Source organism: Rhineura floridana, chromosome 1, assembly GCF_030035675.1.
Source record: "Rhineura floridana isolate rRhiFlo1 chromosome 1, rRhiFlo1.hap2, whole genome shotgun sequence".
Classification (NCBI taxonomy): Eukaryota; Metazoa; Chordata; class Lepidosauria; order Squamata; family Rhineuridae; genus Rhineura; species Rhineura floridana.
In genome coordinates, this window is record NC_084480.1 from 220,821,163 (window position 1) to 220,838,920 (window position 17,758).

At 40.3% G+C, this 17,758-nt stretch overlaps 1 protein-coding gene and 1 pseudogene across 1 annotated transcript in view; both read left to right on the forward strand.

Moving 5' to 3' along the window:
* Positions 1-17,758, forward strand: part of PARD6G (par-6 family cell polarity regulator gamma) — a 121,654-nt gene that overhangs the window by 14,137 nt on the left and 89,759 nt on the right. Inside the window, exon 2 of the mRNA XM_061593603.1 lies at positions 16,531-16,753. Coding sequence (XP_061449587.1) covers positions 16,531-16,753 — 223 coding nt within the window. The remainder of the gene's footprint in view (positions 1-16,530; positions 16,754-17,758) is intronic.
* LOC133375715 (5S ribosomal RNA) lies at positions 6,050-6,168 on the forward strand (annotated as a pseudogene).

Here is a 17,758-nt window from a genome sequence, read left to right on the forward strand (position 1 = left end):
CATGTGGTCCACAGAAGGTTGCCTAGAAAGGAATGTGATATTCTGATTAGCAAGCTAGCTAAATGTGGGCTGGATGGAACAACTATCAGGTGGATCCACAGTTGGCTCCAGAATCGTACTCAAAGAGTGCTTATCAAATGTTCCTTCTGAAACTGCGGGGAGGTAACGAGCGGGATACCGCAGAGCTCAGTCCTGGGTCTAGTGCTCTTCCACATTTTTATTAACGACTTCGATGAGGAGGTAAGGAGCATGCTTATCAAATTTGCAGATGATACAAAATTGGGGGGCACAGCTAATACCATGGAAGACATAAACAAAATTCAAAGGGACGTTGATAGGCTGAAAACAACAGAATGAAATTCAACAGGGATAAATGCAAAGTTTTACACCTAGGAAAAAGAAACTTAATGCACAGTTATAAGATGGGGGATACTTGGCTCAACAATACGACATGTGAGAAGGATCTTGGAATTGTCATAGATCACAAGCTAAATATGAGCCAACAGTGTGATGTGGCTGTAAAAAAGGCAAATGCTATTTTAGGCTGCATTAACAGAAGTATTGTTTCCAGATCTCATGAAGTATTAGTTCCCTCTATTCAGCAATGGTTAGGGCTCATCTTGAGCACTGCGGCCACTTCAAGAAGGATGCAGACAAACTGGAACAGGTTCAGAGGAGGGCAACAGGGATGAACAGGGGACTGGAAACAAAGCCCTCTGAGGAGAGACTGAAAGAACTGGACATGTTTAGCCTGGAGAAGACAAGACTGAGGGGAGATGTGATAGCATTCTTCAAGTGCGTGAAAGGTTGCCACACGGAGGTCCGGGATCTCTTCTCTATTGTCCCAGAGAGCAGGACATGGAATAATGGGCTCAAGTTGCAGGAAGCCAGATTTTGACTGAACATCAGGAAAAGCTTCCTAACAGAGCCATACGATAGTAGAACCAATTACCTAGAGAGGTAGTAGGCTCTCCAACACTTGAGACATTCAGAAGGCAGCTGGACAGCCACCTGTCGGGAATGCTTTGATTTGGATTCCTGCATTGAGCAGGGGGTTGGACTTGATGGCCTTATAGGCCCCTTCTAACTCTACTATTCTATGATTCTATGTGGCCCTTGGGCTGGAAAAGGTGCCCTGGCCCTGTTGTAAGGCTATTCTCCAGTATGTCTCTTAAGCATACAGATCAACACCAGGGGTCATTCTCATTGTCTCCCCCTCCCCTGTCTTTTGAAGTATGCCAGGCTGGTACAAGAATAGGGGAGTTTTCAGTTGTTGCATCATTGTAGAATGTCCTCCTTAGAGAAGCCTTTGTGACCTTGTCACTGTTGTATGGTGAAAGCCCAGCTCTTTCTAAGGGTCTTTGGAGATTGCACAACTTAATTGTTAGCCTTGTACTGTGTCCTTGAAGTTGTTTTTAATTCATATATATTAATGATTGTGTTATTTGGATATTGTTGACCATTTGGATTTCCTCTGTGAAAGAAAGGCAGGGTGCAAATCTTTCAAATAATTGTTTTCTTTTAAAATAGGAACTCTTAATTCAGCTGAACTAGGTCAAGGAACGATCCTCCGTGGCGCAGAGTGGTAAGTGGCGGTAACGCAGCCGAAGCTCTGCTCATGGCCGGAGTTCGATTCCAACAGAAGGAGGAAGTCGAATCTCCGGTAAAAGGGGTCGAGGTCCATCTGTGGTCGGTAAAATGAGTACCTGGCATATGCTGGGGGGTAAAGAAAGACTGGAGAAGGAACTGGCAATCCCACCCCATATATACGGTCTGCCTTGTAAACGTCGCAAGATGTCACCCTAAGAGTCGGAAACGACTCGCACTATAAGTGCGGGGACACCTTTACCTTTACCTTTAGGTCAAGGAAAAACATGCATCGTAAGGTTCTATGTTTCCTAGTTCATAGCATCTGCCTTGCATGCAGAGGTCTCAGGTTTAATCCCCGCATCTTCGGGTAGGGCTGGGAGAGACTCCTTCCTGAAACCCTGGGGAGCCACTGCCAGTCAGTGTAGACAGGACTGAGCTAGATGGACCAATTCAGATCTGATTCAGTATAAGGCAGCTTCCTGTATTCCTAGTCAGTACTGCTGCTCCTAATTTTTCATAAAGCAATGTATCCTGTATTTTTGTGCCTTCCTGTGATGATAAAGGTTGGGTTGCTTTATTATAGTTGACCTGTGTTTATCTAGTCTGACCATTCTACTGTAGCTTGAAGAGTTGTTTAAATTCAACCAATCAAGAATAGTTCTGGCATCTCCACTAACAACTTCAATGAAAGATTTTGTCTCCACCTTTTTTTATTCTTTTATTCTGTGGGGCCAACACACAACACCCTGAAAATCTGGAAGATCTAGTTTGCTAATAGTGTTTAGTCATGTCTTCAACCTTTTTAGTCTAATGCTGATGTGCATGTGTTACAACTCATAAAGAGATGGATTTTTTTGTTTTTGTTTTTTTCAACTCCCACACCAGCTTCAGGCACATCTATGTACTTCCAGTGGTTAGTCATTATCGCACTGCTAAACTGGTAGCAGCAGTCTCTTTCAAGTGAGAAATTATCCCTGGCTACAGGTGATTTGTCTTAAAAAAGGGATCTTCCATCCCTGTGCATGGCATTTTAAAACAATACTTTTTTTAAAAAAAGTGCATTGTTGTAGATTTTAAAACCTTGCAGTTGGAGATGGCTTTTGTTTTGTATTGCTAAAACAAAGCCAACAGAGAAACCTTGAAATGCCTTTATAAGTTTTCAGTGATAGCATTACATTTTTAGTTATCCCCCTGCCCCATTCTAGATATTTTATAGCCTTCTAGGAAAGGTATAGAATGGCAAAAAGGAAGCCAGTGTAGCCATTTACATGCTTCTTAAAATGGCCCACCAACAAAATCTTTAATAGATTCTTGGTTTAGTACTTTTTGGATTTATAAGCATCATTCTATTTTAAGAAAAAATCCTGTATACTGAAATTTGCAAGATTCACAAAGCAATGGGCATTCCTTTTGACTCGGTGGCAGTGGCCCTGTTCACCCGTTACATTCAATGAGTGTACAGTCTGTGTACCTGGGTACACAAGTAATTGAGCTGTACACTCATATAGTTACTCACATGTAACATTCAATGAGTGTACAATCTCCGTTCATTTGCTGCCAGGAAAATAAAATGGCTTCAGTGACACTTACTAAATGCGCCATTGAAGCAATTCCCTTTTACTGGCAACAAGGCAGGCATGCTAGGTCTGATACACTTCCTGAAACTGTTTCCTTTTAAGGCTTACCTTCAGTAGAAAGAGTTCTGGCAGAGAGGGGAATGTAATTTTACTCTTTTCATTTTTTCTGCAAATTCTTAAGCTTTAAAATTAAAGCACCAACTTTTTAAAAATACCAACTTCTGTAACTATCATAATTATAGATATTAAAATACTGAATTTTTCATTGCTTGTTATTCTTAAAAACAAATCCCTGAGGTAAGAATTACTTAATTCTAAGTGTACATATTTTGTGGCTTCCTCTGGCTGGTGGATCTTGGGTTTTGTTGTAGTAGTAGTAGTAGTAGTAGTAGTAGTAGTAGTAAGTAGTAGTAACCTAATAATAATAATAATAAATTTAATTTTTGTGTCGCCTATCTGGCCGAAGCCACTCTAGGCGACGTACAAACTAAAATTCAGTAAATTACAATACAATACAGATAAAATACAATAAAATCAGTACGATCATTAATCATAGCAGCATGAAATCAGTTAGGGCGATCAATAGATAATAAAATATCCAAAAAAAAATTAGCCCTCCCCAGAATTCCTGAAGGCCTGTCCAAAAAGCCAAGTTTTTAATGCCCGGCGAAATATATTCAGGGAAGGGGCATGGCGAAGATCGTATGGGAGGGAGTTCCAGAGTTCTACCTACCAACCAAAAAGCTAAAGTCTAACATCCTGATCTAGAGTATTACAATCTACAGGGAAGGTTTGTGTTACCATAAAATCATGTGATGCAGCTGCTTTTAGTAGCAGTTTCTAATGGAGGGAGCCATTATCATGTGTTTGGCCATCAGGTGTGTCTAATTTTGATGCATGACATTTGATGCAGAAGGTGAGAGCTGCACAGAGATAAGCAAATCCACAATTGTTTTCTTCTCGGTTTCTGGGTACACAGTAGAAAGGTGACACTGCTTTTTTGAGAATGCCTTCTTTGGCAATGTTTTGAAGTCTTACCATTGTTTCATTCTTGTAAGCACTCCTTTGAACCATGCTACAACAACCCTGTAAGGTAGGCCTGTGTCCATACAAATGATTTAGTGCAGGGGTGGCCAGAAGGTAGATTGTGATCTATTGGTAGATCCCTGGGAGATTTGTAGTCAATTGGCAAGAGCTTCTGGCTTCCAGTTGTTTAACAATACCAACAAAAGGACACACACCTGTCTGGAAACTTGACAATTGAAATTAAGTGCTTGCAGAAACTAGGGATAGATCTATGTGTGGAAAAACTGTTAGCTGATCTCATTTCTGATAATAGAGGTACTGTAGTGTGCAGGTTCTGCAAAAGCCAGTGCAGTGCAGTGATAAGACTTTTGGGCTAGGGCCTGGGAGACTTGGGTTCAAATCCTCATTCAGCCATGAAACTGAGTGGGTGACTTTTGGGCTAGTTACCGTCTCAGCCTAAACGACTTCATAGGGTTATTCGGAGGATATATGGGGGAGGTGCAAAACCGTGTATGCAGGAAAGTTGAAATATAAAGGAAACAAGGCATTAAATAAAATTAAGGCTGCAATCCTATGCACATTTACTTGAGAGTAAGCACCACTGAACAGTGAAAGTTACTTTTGAGTAAATCTGCTTGGGATTGTTGTTAAGGCACAAGGGATAACTATTACTCAAAGTATTGATTATCATTTTTGAGCAATGTGTTACCTAGCCATTAAGTTATTTTATTATTGCAGTTGTGACTGTAGCTATTATTCATTACATGCCACAGGGATTTGGAGCAAGTTTAAAGCAGACTTTTTGGAATCTATTTGTGGCACAATCCTGAAGAGTAGCTGTACTACTCCATAACAAGCAACAAGAGTCGCATGACAACACATTGAAATTTAACAGACTTTATAAATATTCTAAATCTCTTCCTACATTCCCCTCAAAGTGATGCTGCAATCCTATCCCAACCCCACTTACCTGAGAGTAAGTTCCATTGAGCTCAGTGGGACTTACTTCTGAGTAAACATGGCTAGGATTGTACTGTGAGCAGAGACATAGATAAACTCTCCTGTTTTTCTCTGCCCCCCCAAACTGTTTCTTCTATGGGGCTGGAATCCTAACCCTCCTTACCTGGGAGTAATTCCCATTGAATGGAATGGGATTTACTTTATTGTGGGCATGGTTGGGATTGCATTGTGAATATAAACCAAACTTTAAAAAAATAAAAAACTAACAATTTAGACAGTGGCGTCACTAGGGTTGGTGTCACCCGGTGCGGTAACTCATGGTGTCACACCCATGGACCTCCTCCCATACCAGACCTAGGGTGCCTAGGGGCGGGGCAGCTCTGGGTGTCACCCCCCTCTCATGGTGTCACCCTGGTACGGTCTGCACTCCCCGCACCCGGCTAGTGACACAGTTGAATTTAGACAGTCCATGCCTAACTCTAGCTTGCCTGACAGGGAGCACTCTTTTTTTAGGCAGTCCTAACTTCGCTACCTGTGAGTAAGCCCCACTGAAGGAAGTGGGACTTCTGAGTAGACATTTTGAGAATTAGTGTGAGCCCTCAGAAGTTCTTCCCCACTAGGTTCCTGCTTCCCTGCCTCTTTTTGCCTTCTCTCAGAATAGCAATTTTCCCTTGTCTGAGACCACAAGAAGCTTGAACTCCATTTAAGTTTGTAAAACTTAATATTTTAGAATTAACAATTTAGACAATCCATTCCTAGCCCTAGCTTCCCTGACAGAGTCTCTCATTATTTATTTATTTATTTATTGTACCTATATACCATCCCATAGCCGAAGCTCTCTGGGCGGTTTACAGTAAAACACATCTCATGTTTTTAGGCACTCCTAACTCCACTTAGCCTACGGCCATACCACCCTGAACACGCCTGATCTCATCTGATCTTGGAAGCTAAGCAGGGTCAGGCATGGTTAGTACTTGGATGGGAGACTGCCTGGGAATACCGGGTGCCATAGGCTTAGAGGAAGGCAATGGTAAACTACCTTTGAATACCTCTTACCATGAAAACCCTATGAATATATCCAAAAATGATTCATAGTGGCGCCATAAATCGTAATCAACTTGGAGGCACATAACAACAGCAAACTCCACTTACCTGGAGTAAGTCCCACTGAACTCAGTGGGACTTACTTCTGAGTAGACTTTTTAAAAATTGCAGTGTGAGTCCTCCAAAGCTCCCCCCTTTTTTTTGCTTCCTTCCTTCCCTCCCTCAAGCTCATTTGCTGCCAGCACACAGAAGTTCTGCTTCAGGCTGGTCTCCTTTCCCTCTTTCTTGCCCTTGCCTCCATTTTAGCCTTATTCCTCATTCCTGCTGCATGGCTCCAGCAATTGCTGTTTCCTTGAGCTCATTTTTGATTGGCGGCACCTGGTGCTAGAACAAAACCTCAGGCTCTCCCTGGGGAGGAAAATGAATTTCTCACAATCAGCTCCACATGAACAGCTTGCAGGGAGAGTCAACCCATGAACAAAAGACCTCTTTCTTCAGGGGACCAGTACTTGTGGTGATTTGAGAAATCACCACGTGCAGACTCTTTCTCAAGAGCAGCTGAACCCAGGTATGGAGGGTTTGTACCCGGGTAGAGTGTGTGAATACCCCCACTGTTACATGCAAATACAGGTAACTGTTGCCTGATGGCCCCCTCTTTAAGAGATATAAACAACTCTGGAAGAGATTATCTGGAGGGAGAAGGGCCTGTTTAACCCTTTCTATGCCCACCATTTCCTTTCTCCAGATTGCCCTCGTAAGGTCTTAGTGTACACAAACATGCATTTGACATCTGCAGCAGCAAAAACCGCTTGGGGGGGGGACTTGGAGTAGGGAAAGGGTTGAGCACTTCTTTCCCATTCTCTACTTTTCCACACTTTTCTCTCCAGAAGCTGTTTTTCCTCTTCAAAAAGAGCCACCAGTCTGCAGTTACATATATTGCATGTAATGTGTCATTTGGCCTTAAAGGACACGCATTATTTTGTGAACCTTGCAAGCTGGGCTTCAGTTAAAATCCAATTTGGAACATGTAGTTTAGCTGTAAGGATGTTGAAATGCTAGTTGGTGTGTCTCTTTTTCAAATGTTGATTTAATGCAGCAACCTTTCAAGCATCTATTGCTTTGTAGTCTAGTGACACATCAGTGAAGCTCCTGTGAACACCACATGAGATGCACTGTTGGGTTCATATGGTGAATTGTCATGCTCTGAGGCACTGGAATTTGGCTACTATTGTAGATGAAATATTGAGCTAGTTGGACATTGGTTGACCCAGTAAGGGAATTGTGAAAGTAGGCAAGATTTAAGCAGTGCCTGTAGAAACTAAGAACTGAATACAATATTTTTCACACACCCTGCTCCTTTCTTTGTCATTGTATCTTTTGGCAAACCTTGCTGGAATGGGTGTTGAAATGGGCAGAATGGAAGGGTCTCATAAAATTTGCATTGGGCTTTACCCAGGTAGGTTTCCATTTGGAGGTTCTCCTGAAAAATCAAAGCCCTTTAAAAATGCATTTATAAGAATAAATTGTTAGGTGTACTTGTAAAGCTAGCCTTTTAAGTGTATCAACCTTGTGACAGAATAGCCTTTCATCATGTTTAGGTGTAATGGGATATTGCCACATCCTTGCCTGTTTTGCTAGTTTTGTTTTTGATTTAACAAGTTGTTTGTTGTTTTGAGATGACTGACAATCTGAAATGAATAGAGGTCTCCTAACAACTCTCAGCACCCTTAACAAACGACAGTTCTCAGGATTCTTTGGGGGAAGCCATGACTGTTTAAAGGGGTATGGTACTGTTTTAAATGTATAGTGCACATGGGGCCTGTCAGGTACAGACAAATCAGTCTCCTTTTGGTCTGTGTCACTTTAGCATGTGTTTCCTATACATTTATCCTATTCCTACATTCATTTGTGATAGTTTATAATCTGCATGAAAAATTAAATGTATTTTTAATATTTTTTTAAGAGAACCGCATTGGACTATTTGCGGGATAACTAAGTTCTAATCTACACATTAGTACATGAGGTGCAGATAGGGTCAGTTCAATTGGGAATTTGCAAAGACCCAATTCCTCAAGCATCCCTAGTGGCTTTGTCCCTGGATTACTCTGTGGGACCATTAATGCAATGTGTGAAGCTGGTCTCTGTGGTGGAAAGTCTTCCATGCAACAGTGTCTCGATTGTTCTGGTTTAAACTGTGGATATTGTTGGCTCTCTGCAGTAGTTTGGATTTCTGACACATGCTGAAGTCAATTAGTCTTTTGGCAGTTCTTCCCTATGAACAACAATCACTAAAGTGGAGCAGCATTGAAACGGCTTGTGGCTTGTCTTCCTTGATAATGTATGACTGTGGATATACTAGTACAGCATGCTAATTTATACCCTAATTTTGGAACCGTTATCATGCAGAAGATACCATTGTGTCTCTCCTCACTCAGCCTGTATTACTTCTCTGCAGAGAACTCAGCAGTATACTTTCTTGAACTTTTAGTAATTGAAACTTCTTCCTTTTTGAAAGAGTAAAATAAAACATTCTCAACCACAGTAGTCTAAGAATTCAAATCCAAATAAGTCTTTAGCGGCTGTACTATTTAAAAGTTTGGGCAACTGCCATTGCCTTTTAAAGCTTGTGCAGTGTCAGGATTAATAGATAGCAATACTTTTAACAATGTTTCCCCCCTACAACTAGACAGATACTTCTTATTTTTTTGAGTTGTCAGTGTTTTATCATGATGTGCTGCCAGAAATATGAAATCTTTGGCTAGTGGTGTGTGTAAAACTGAACTTTGTCATACCTTAGAATTTTTCCCAGATCAAAATCATTCCATTGGTAACTGATGAAACTCCATTAAAAAGCCCTGTAACATTTAAAAAATAGCAAGAATCAATTGATTCTTGAAAACTTATGGGAGGGTATCCAGACTTAAAGTACAAATCATATTGTCTTATATAGTTATATTGCTGATGTGCTTAAATGAAGGTAAAGCGCCAGGTTTCAGTCACTTAACTTCAGTTCTGCATTTCTTAGGTTTATGGATTGCTGTAGAATTGTCTAAACAACAGTTGCATGAGCAAAACTGAATGCTCAAGTTGCAGCTTTCAGAAGTTTTAGTCATGTACTACACCTTTTTTTTTTATCTTGGCCACCCAGGCTGCTTTCACACTAAACTTTATTCCGTTATTCTGATGATTTCTTACTTGGTAATTTGCACATTATATTTGATCTTTCACACTACGTACAAGCTAGTTCTGGAATTGTAGTGGAATATAATGCAAATTTAGTGCTGATTTTTTTGAATAAATGATACCAGAAACAATCCGTTTGCAAGCGTGGGAACCTGGAAAATCACTGGAGTTTTTCGCTAGCTGCAGCCACTCACCTGACAGGCATCCCAGCATGCAGTGCTAAAGACAGAGGGGCTGCATGGCAATGGGATGAGATCTTAGACTTCCTACACAGTGGGGAACTACAGTGCACATGTGTATAACATATGAGGGACTAAAATGACACAGTTCATTGCAGCCATGTGAAAGGTATTTGCGTGAAACGCCAGTGTATCGGCTGAAAAAGCTACTGTTGCTTAACGCAACTGATACTGCAGTATGAAAGGAATTTTAGAAATTGGGACAGAAGCACTACCATTTTAATCCATTAAATTAATGCAATAAACCCCATGTCTGAAAGCAGCCCCAGTTTTGTTACAGTAAGCACTCCTGTGATATGATTGATGAAATCAATTATAGAAACAGCTGCATCTTATAAGTGTGTACAGGTTTTCTTTTCTAAGATGGTGCATTGATTGCTGTTGAGGATAGATGTCAGAGGTATCTTCTGGTATCTAAGTGATTTCTACTAAAAAGTGTACTTTGTGACAGGATATATACGCTATAGGGCTTGTCTGCCTATAAACATTTGTGTACTGCCGAAGAGTTATGGTCAATTTATGTTCTCTTTCAAGCTTGTTGATTCTACACTTGGCGTGGACAGATTCCTACCATATGCTCTGGTAGGCCTCTTCAACACTGAATAGATGACTAATTTGGTCTGAATTAGTATATTCTCCTCTGACATGAGGGAGATATTTTATATGTTGTTTTTGCTTGTAACCCTTGCATCTTTTTAATAATAGCTACTGACTGGCAAGTGTTAATAAATTCAAGATTAATTTATTGAATTAGTCCAACATAAATCTTGCTGTACAGTACATAATGGCATAAACTTTCTACTATGGAATCTTCCAGATGCACCAACACTTCTGTGTTGGGATTTTGAGATGGCATAGTTTAGTCTCCTCATGCCAAAAAGACTTTACACAGGGAGCTTGATTTGACCTGCAGAAGTAATTTTCCCCAATATGTGTTACATTTTTTAAAATAAAACAAGTATGGAGAGAGTTGTGAATTCTGTATCAATTCCATAAACTCCTGGCAGGCTTTTCCCACAGTTAATTTCAGTGACTACACAAGGCCTCAGCTCTTTAAGCTCTGTAGGTCCATGTGAAGTGACCACATTTATTCTCGTAAAGCATGCAGCAGTTTTCATGTTTCCCAGAGAGGACTGTTTTGAGAGCCTCTCCCCTGCTTTACATAGTTTGAAATAATATTGGAAACAGCTGTGAGAACATGGGCTTTATTGACATAAACATCAACTTCAGCCCTTAATATATGTTGCCAGGATTCCCGAAGGTAGTCCTAGGAGGGATCTTTAAAATGTGTGTTACAGAGTTCCAAGCCAGTTAATATCCAGTTCCCTTATCTCGGCTCCAGAAGGTTTAAGGGAGTACTGAATATACTTTCAGTGCAGGTGATATTCAGTTTCCCCCTTTCACAGCTATCACAAGCCCTAATATTGTCTGTAGTGGACTGAGAAACATTTACCGTTTGCTGCAGTTAGGTGAGCATTCTAAAGACATCATTTCTCAAAACCAGTCACCCAGAAAATGGAAGCTCCCAACTTGCTCCAGCTCCTGACCATTGCACGGCCATTTGTGGTGCACAGCATAACCTCCAGAAATAACTCAGTTTTAGTATAATTGGCATTTAGCTGTTCCTTTTGGCAGACCATGTCATAATTTCTGTGGAGTTGTCGTAAACCAACTTTCTGTACATAATGACAAAAGCACATCATCTGCCAAAGTAAATATGGATGCTTCATATAACAGAACCACAGCCTGAAAATGTTCTGCACATTGTAATTCTGAGTGTGCTTCTAATGTCAGTTGAATAGAAATATGTCTGTCGGATAGCCATGTCATACACTCTGACTGGAGAGATTTCTCCAGAAAGCTGGCCCTTGTTCCCTGTGCTCTCATTACATAACAGTCCTCCTGGATTAGATCATGGGTCCTTCTAAAACAGCATCCTGTTTCCCACAATGGCCAACTAGACGTCTCCAGTAAGCCCACTGCAGAATCCATGTAGGGATTGTATTTCACTGTTTAAACCATAAATCTATTTTTGGTCCACTCTGTCAAAAGCCACCATGAAATCCATGAAGTTTTCATAAAGCTATTTGGCCCCTTGGCATGTTTGACAATTAAATGGCCAAATACAAAGACCTTTGCCTAAAGCCTGCCTGTTTCTCTGAGATAATATTATTTCATCAGCCTGCTTTTTCAGAAGGAAGCACGTATACAATTTCAAGACACTATTTAGCAGACTTATTAGCTTGTAATTTCTGAGATAATTTTTAATCACACACATGCCTTAAAGTTTGGAACAATAGTATTTCCCATTCCCAACCTTTTGGGATTATATGAAAATATAAAGTGTACAATTCTGTCAGGACTGCTCTCCATCAATCAGTTATTCAGAAGGTCTTGATGGTCCTTGATTTTACATTATTACTTCAAAAAAGGTGACTATTAGTCATGGATTCAGTATTTGCAGAGTCAGGCAACTTAAGCTGAAGCTGAATATCCTGCCTGCTGCTGGCTTTGAACCCCAATCCACTGCCAGCATGCAGCGCCCAACAATTTACCTTTGAGGGAAAGCAGCCTTCAAAAGAAAAAAACATTTCCATCACTGCCTACTCTCATTGACAAAATAGAGCATTCTGATCTTAACACTTACTGACCAATTCTCTAAGTTAGTACCAAAGTTTTAACTTCGTAAATCTTTTTTTAAAAAGTTAGATAATTAGAATTATTTGCATGTACAGATTGACATACTGTATAGCACTAGATCAAAGTCAGTCTTCATTCATTATATATAAATGCTATTTTTATTGCATGAACTTCCATAGAACATTTGCCTTTGTACATTCTTGCTGACCCTTTTTATTATTCTTGACATTGATTGTAGTATGGGAACAGATGAGAACTCCTGTTGTGTTAGGATGGGTTGTCCTTGGATATCTTTTGCTGCTTGTGACTGCAAATTGACCAGACGGTGACTAATATTCAGGAGATTCTTAGAATGAAGGTCCATTGTTTGAAAAGCAAGCATGTGTAATACTATTTTGTTTGTCACTGTTTGTGGTGCTGTCAGCCTAAATTATCTTCAACCTCCTTTTGCCCTTCCTTTTCTTGCTTTAGCTTTGCAATGTCAGTTACGATGTTTGTATTAGGCAAGTAGGTCAAAATAGATTACTATACTTCATTGTTCAAAAACTGCTCTAATAAGTAGATTAGGGTCTCATAACGAAGGATTGTTCTGGCTGCTGTCTTAGTGTAGTCTGTGTGATAGGCAAACACCCACTCTTCAAAAAACGTTTAGCACTCTAGTGTTGGGAAAATTCAAAGCAATGAAGAAGATGGTCTGAAAAAGGCCTTTAGAGATCAATACCAACTATGAAGTATTCTGTTTCCTCTGCCCAATGTGGTGCTGAGTAATATATCATTGCTGCTCACCAGCCTTTAATTAGGGAAGAGGGGGGATGGAAATAACTTTTAAAAATAAGTTAAACAGTTGGGAACCGTTAAATCAAAACTATGTGGCCTGAAGGCAGGGATGGTGTGATGCCCCTATAAATGTACAGTAATTATAGTAAGTGTCAGTTTTGTAGCGTAAATGTGGTAAGTAGAGTGAGTGAGAGGGGGGAGTACATGGGTTGGAATGTTGAGCAATGCTGAGTTGTGATTGGCTGAGCATCTGGGTGATGGAAGGTATAAATGAGAGAATGACAGCTGGAGAGTGGTTGGTTGGTTGGTTGTTGGTTCTGGGTTTTGTAGGGGTGGATTTGTGTAAAGGTGGGTAGTGAGGCAGGTTTTAGGACTAAGATATATAAAGAGAAAACTTATATGTAACCACACGCATGTTGACTGAACTTAAAGTAATCTTGTTTATTCCTTGTTAATAAATACATAGTTTTGGTTTAACAACATGCCTGATCCTTGACTGGGATATTACAGACCAGAAGGGTGGGCAGAGCAATACCAAAGCTGGGAACAGTGTCAATGGTGGCAGCGGTGAAGGGATAGTGTAACAGCAGCAGGTATCCAAAACAACCCAGGGCTGTAAGCGTTAAAGGCAGAAAGATACAGGGTGGTGGCGGCGGCCTGTAAGTGCTCCTAGGTCCTAGACACTACGTAGCAATCTGTGGAGGAGACTAAGGCACAGTCTCAGGGCAGTATTGCATTACAGAGTGTCAGGTGGTGGCACCTAATAGTGGGATCGTGAGAGACCTGTGCTGGGGGCAGTGTGAGAGATCCGTTATGAGACCAGACCCTGAGTAGGGGTCTGACAGATTGCTTACAGGCTGTTGAGTCCTTTTTTTGCTTGCAGGTTATGTGAAAATGATTCAAGCCAAATGGGATCTTTCTGTCACAGTTTTGCTTATTCTCAATGGCAAGTTGTATAAAGGGTATCTGTGACCTCACATGTGCATTTGTATGCAAACCTCTGGCTATCACTATCAGATGATCTGACTTCTTAATTTCTTATGGAGGGGTACTGTTGTGTTTGCCCAAGAGAATGAGGTTCATGTTAAGTTTTTATTACTTAATCAAGTTGCGTTAGAATTTTAAGCAAACTTCCAGGTTGTACAGAACTCTTTTTTAAAAAAAAATCATAGAAACCTTCAGACAGGAAGAGCTAATTTTTTTTAAAAAACTTTCATTGCTCATGTTAGGAAATGTATTGTATGAGTCTAATTTTATCTAATAAGAGTTGGTTCTTTTAGTAATTGAGTGACAAAAGACTCCAAAGGCTAAGTGCAAGCTCTTAATTACACTTATAAATGTTACAAAGTAGAATCTTCAAAATAGCTTAAAATGCAAAAGTCAATTTACTGGGGTTCAGCCTCTGAACCCATTAACTGTGCTCTGGATTGCTTTTCTTTGACACTGTTGTCTACACATACACAACCCATCTGCTTTAATGGTTGTGGGAAGCTTGACTGCTTTCTTCTCTCCAGGAGCTCATCTTGATTCTATATTCAGCACTGCACTTCATCTACAGTGTTCAGACTGGCACTATTTCATCAAATCTTTTTCCTCTTACTGCCTCCCCACAGTTGGGTTTTTTTGTGTGTGTGGTCCTTAACTTAAATTGGAGTGTTTGGCAACTGAAGACTGTAGGATACTTCTCCAGTTCTGACTTTGTGAATTACTTGTTCACTTTGTAACATTTGGCTTCTCATACTTGACACCTCTTAATTTGCATGTAGAGGCCTCCTCCTGCAATGAGTTGAGGGCACTTATTCCCTGCTAACAGTTTTGTTAAGGCAAATAACATAGAAATGATATTTGTGGAGTTTTATGCAAGTCTCTTGATGCTACCCCAATATTAAACTGCCTGAACTGAAATTAGTGTTAATAACAATTTAATACAGTAATTCCACCCAGTCTTCCCGTCATTAACTTGACCTGGTGTGTTCTGAATCTGCATTGATTGTGTGGCCATTGTTTAGAGAAACTGTGTAATGTTGTTTCTTGAATGTTACCCATTGACTTCAGTGGAACTGATTTCCAATGTGCTTAGAATGAGGATGTAAGGAAGGGGTGGGGAATCTTTTTGGCTCTGCAGACCAGCTCCTTTTCCGGTCCTAGCCTCACAGACCAAATGTGACAGGTGGGTGGGGCTTCCCACCTGTCAGTCACCTGATGTCATTGGATGCTTTCAAGTAGCTTTGTACATTGAAAGTGCTTTTCTGTTGGCATAGGCTACATGAACTGCCTCTCTCAGCCAATCCAGTAGGCTTTGGCTTTACCACTCATTAGCTGATGGATGATCGAGTCAAACCCTGGTTTTCATTGCCAGTAAACAGTGGGGAGTGCACTCTAAGGCTCCTGATTGTGCATTGGTAGTTTCATCTCTGCCTGTCCCATACCTGACATTACCTATGACAACAAGTGTGGGGCAAGTTTGAGGAAGATGGCCTTGCGGGCCAAATATGAATCCATAGTGGGCCAAGTCTGGCCCATCAGCCAGAGGTTCTCCATCCTGGTGTAAGGCGAAGTAAAGAGGAGCAGCGATAGTGATCACTTTCTTCACAGATCTTGGACAGAGTTTGTCTGAAGATAATGGAGAGAAGATGATGTGGGCTTGATGGTTCTTTCTGGAGTGTTTTATGGTCATCAGGGGACATGGGAGACTAAAGCCTCTTCAACACTGAGAATCTATCTCTTTGGAGATTGTTATCAACAACTGCAGAGCCAGAGTTCTTCCAAATCTCGTAAACAGGTTTTTACAAAGGCAGTGTGCTTTTACCTGAAGGAAGCTGACCTTGCAGAGTGGCCTCCTGAGTTTCCCAATAGGTGGTTGGAAATGAAGCAAGATTAACTTAAAATGAACAACTGGGAGGTCTTGAAAGAGAGACTTGCTGAAATAATGAAATACAGTAACAGGGAATAGTAGAAGCATTGCATTTTGGTTGACATGTACAAAGCAGCTGTAACCAAAGCAACTCTGACAATATTAGTTCTCCTTTTTTGGGTGGGGGGGGAGGAGAGATAAGTTGATTTGTTCCAACTCTGTTTGGGTGTGATGTTTTGAATTTACAAACCATAGTTACAGCCATCTCTCTGCCTCCAGAGATTTGCTGTACTGAGGAGATGGGACTGGACTTATGAAGCTGAGTGCAAAGGGGATGGAAAACAAAAGCTGACAAGCAGCTTTGGACCATGGTTTGCTTCTTATAGTTTAGAAGTTCAAACCATAGTTTGGATTCTGAACTACAGCTAGTGCAAAGCATGGTTTAGCACAATGTTTGAAATAACTTCAAGTTCTTTAAAGATTCTTATGTCATGTTAACATCCTGTACAATTATAATGTTGCCGTTTGGAAGAGCACATACTCTACTTCAGAATAAGAACAGCAAATGTCAAATTTGAAACCTTCTGTCACATTAAAAACCCTGACATCCTCTCATCTGCACTGTTTTCCTTGATTGTAGTTTGGTGCAGAATTTCGAAGATTTTCTCTGGATCGTTACAAGCCAGGAAAATTTGAAGATTTCTACAAGCTTATTCTTCACATCCACCATATATCCAACATGGAGGTAATGATTGGCTATGCTGATATACATGGAGATCTTCTTCCTATTAATAATGATGACAACTTCTTCAAGGCTGTTTCAAGTGCAAACCCACTGCTTAGGATTTTTATACAAAAACAAGGTAAGATTAAATAGTCTGCTGAAAATGTAGCCTTCTGGTTTTTTCTAACTGATTTCTAGTTTTTGAAAGGCCCAGTTGAGAGTAGAATCCTGTGTGTGTTGGCTCCTTGGTCAGGATATTTGAATGGGGTGGGTAAACTGTTGTAAGGAAAACAGCAGTAATATATCATGAGGCAAAAGACTGCAATGTATCAGCATATTTTAATAGCATGCACTTAGAATAATTTGCATATTCCTTTCATTACTACGACAAGTGCCAGCTATTGTTAATGATGTTGCTGGGGCTTACTATTCTTTGGAAACTCCTTCCTTTGTATGTAGGAAACGTAAGTTAGCCGTTAAGAAATCTGAAATAATGGCAAAAGATCAAAGAAGGTTACATGCACAACCAATGGGATTTTATTTATTTATTTATTTATTTTGCTTCTTTCACCTTACTTCAGGGTGAGAATTTAAGCCTGTCAGTTCTCCAACATCTCTCTGCAGCTATAAAATCGGGGGGGGGGATGCACGCTAGGACTCTTTACATTTTAACACGTATCCCTTAGCTACCAGGGAAAATAACTATATATGGGGACTACATCTTGCTCACATTTGCATTAGTAGTCCCTACTCCACATGGTTTGCTTGCCTAATTTATTTGTCCTTACAGTTTAATTATTGAACAGTGCAAACCTATATCTGCCTACTCAGAAATAAAGATCACTGAATTGAATATGCTGCACTCCCAGCTGTATAGGATTGCAGCCTAAAGCATGTTTGTGATTCAAAACAGGATTGCTAAAACATGTTTAAACTGTTGTATTTAAAATCTTGTTTAAGAAGCAGTGACTTTTAAACAGACATAGATGGGCAGTCTTAAAATAACTAATCTAATAAGAAAACGAAGCAGCACAAAAGAGAATAAACTCTTAAAACAGAATAGAGTAGAAACAGCAGGAATAACAAACAGGACAAATATGCAGTGTGGTCCTTCTTGCTTATGTATAGAATGCAGGTATTGTAC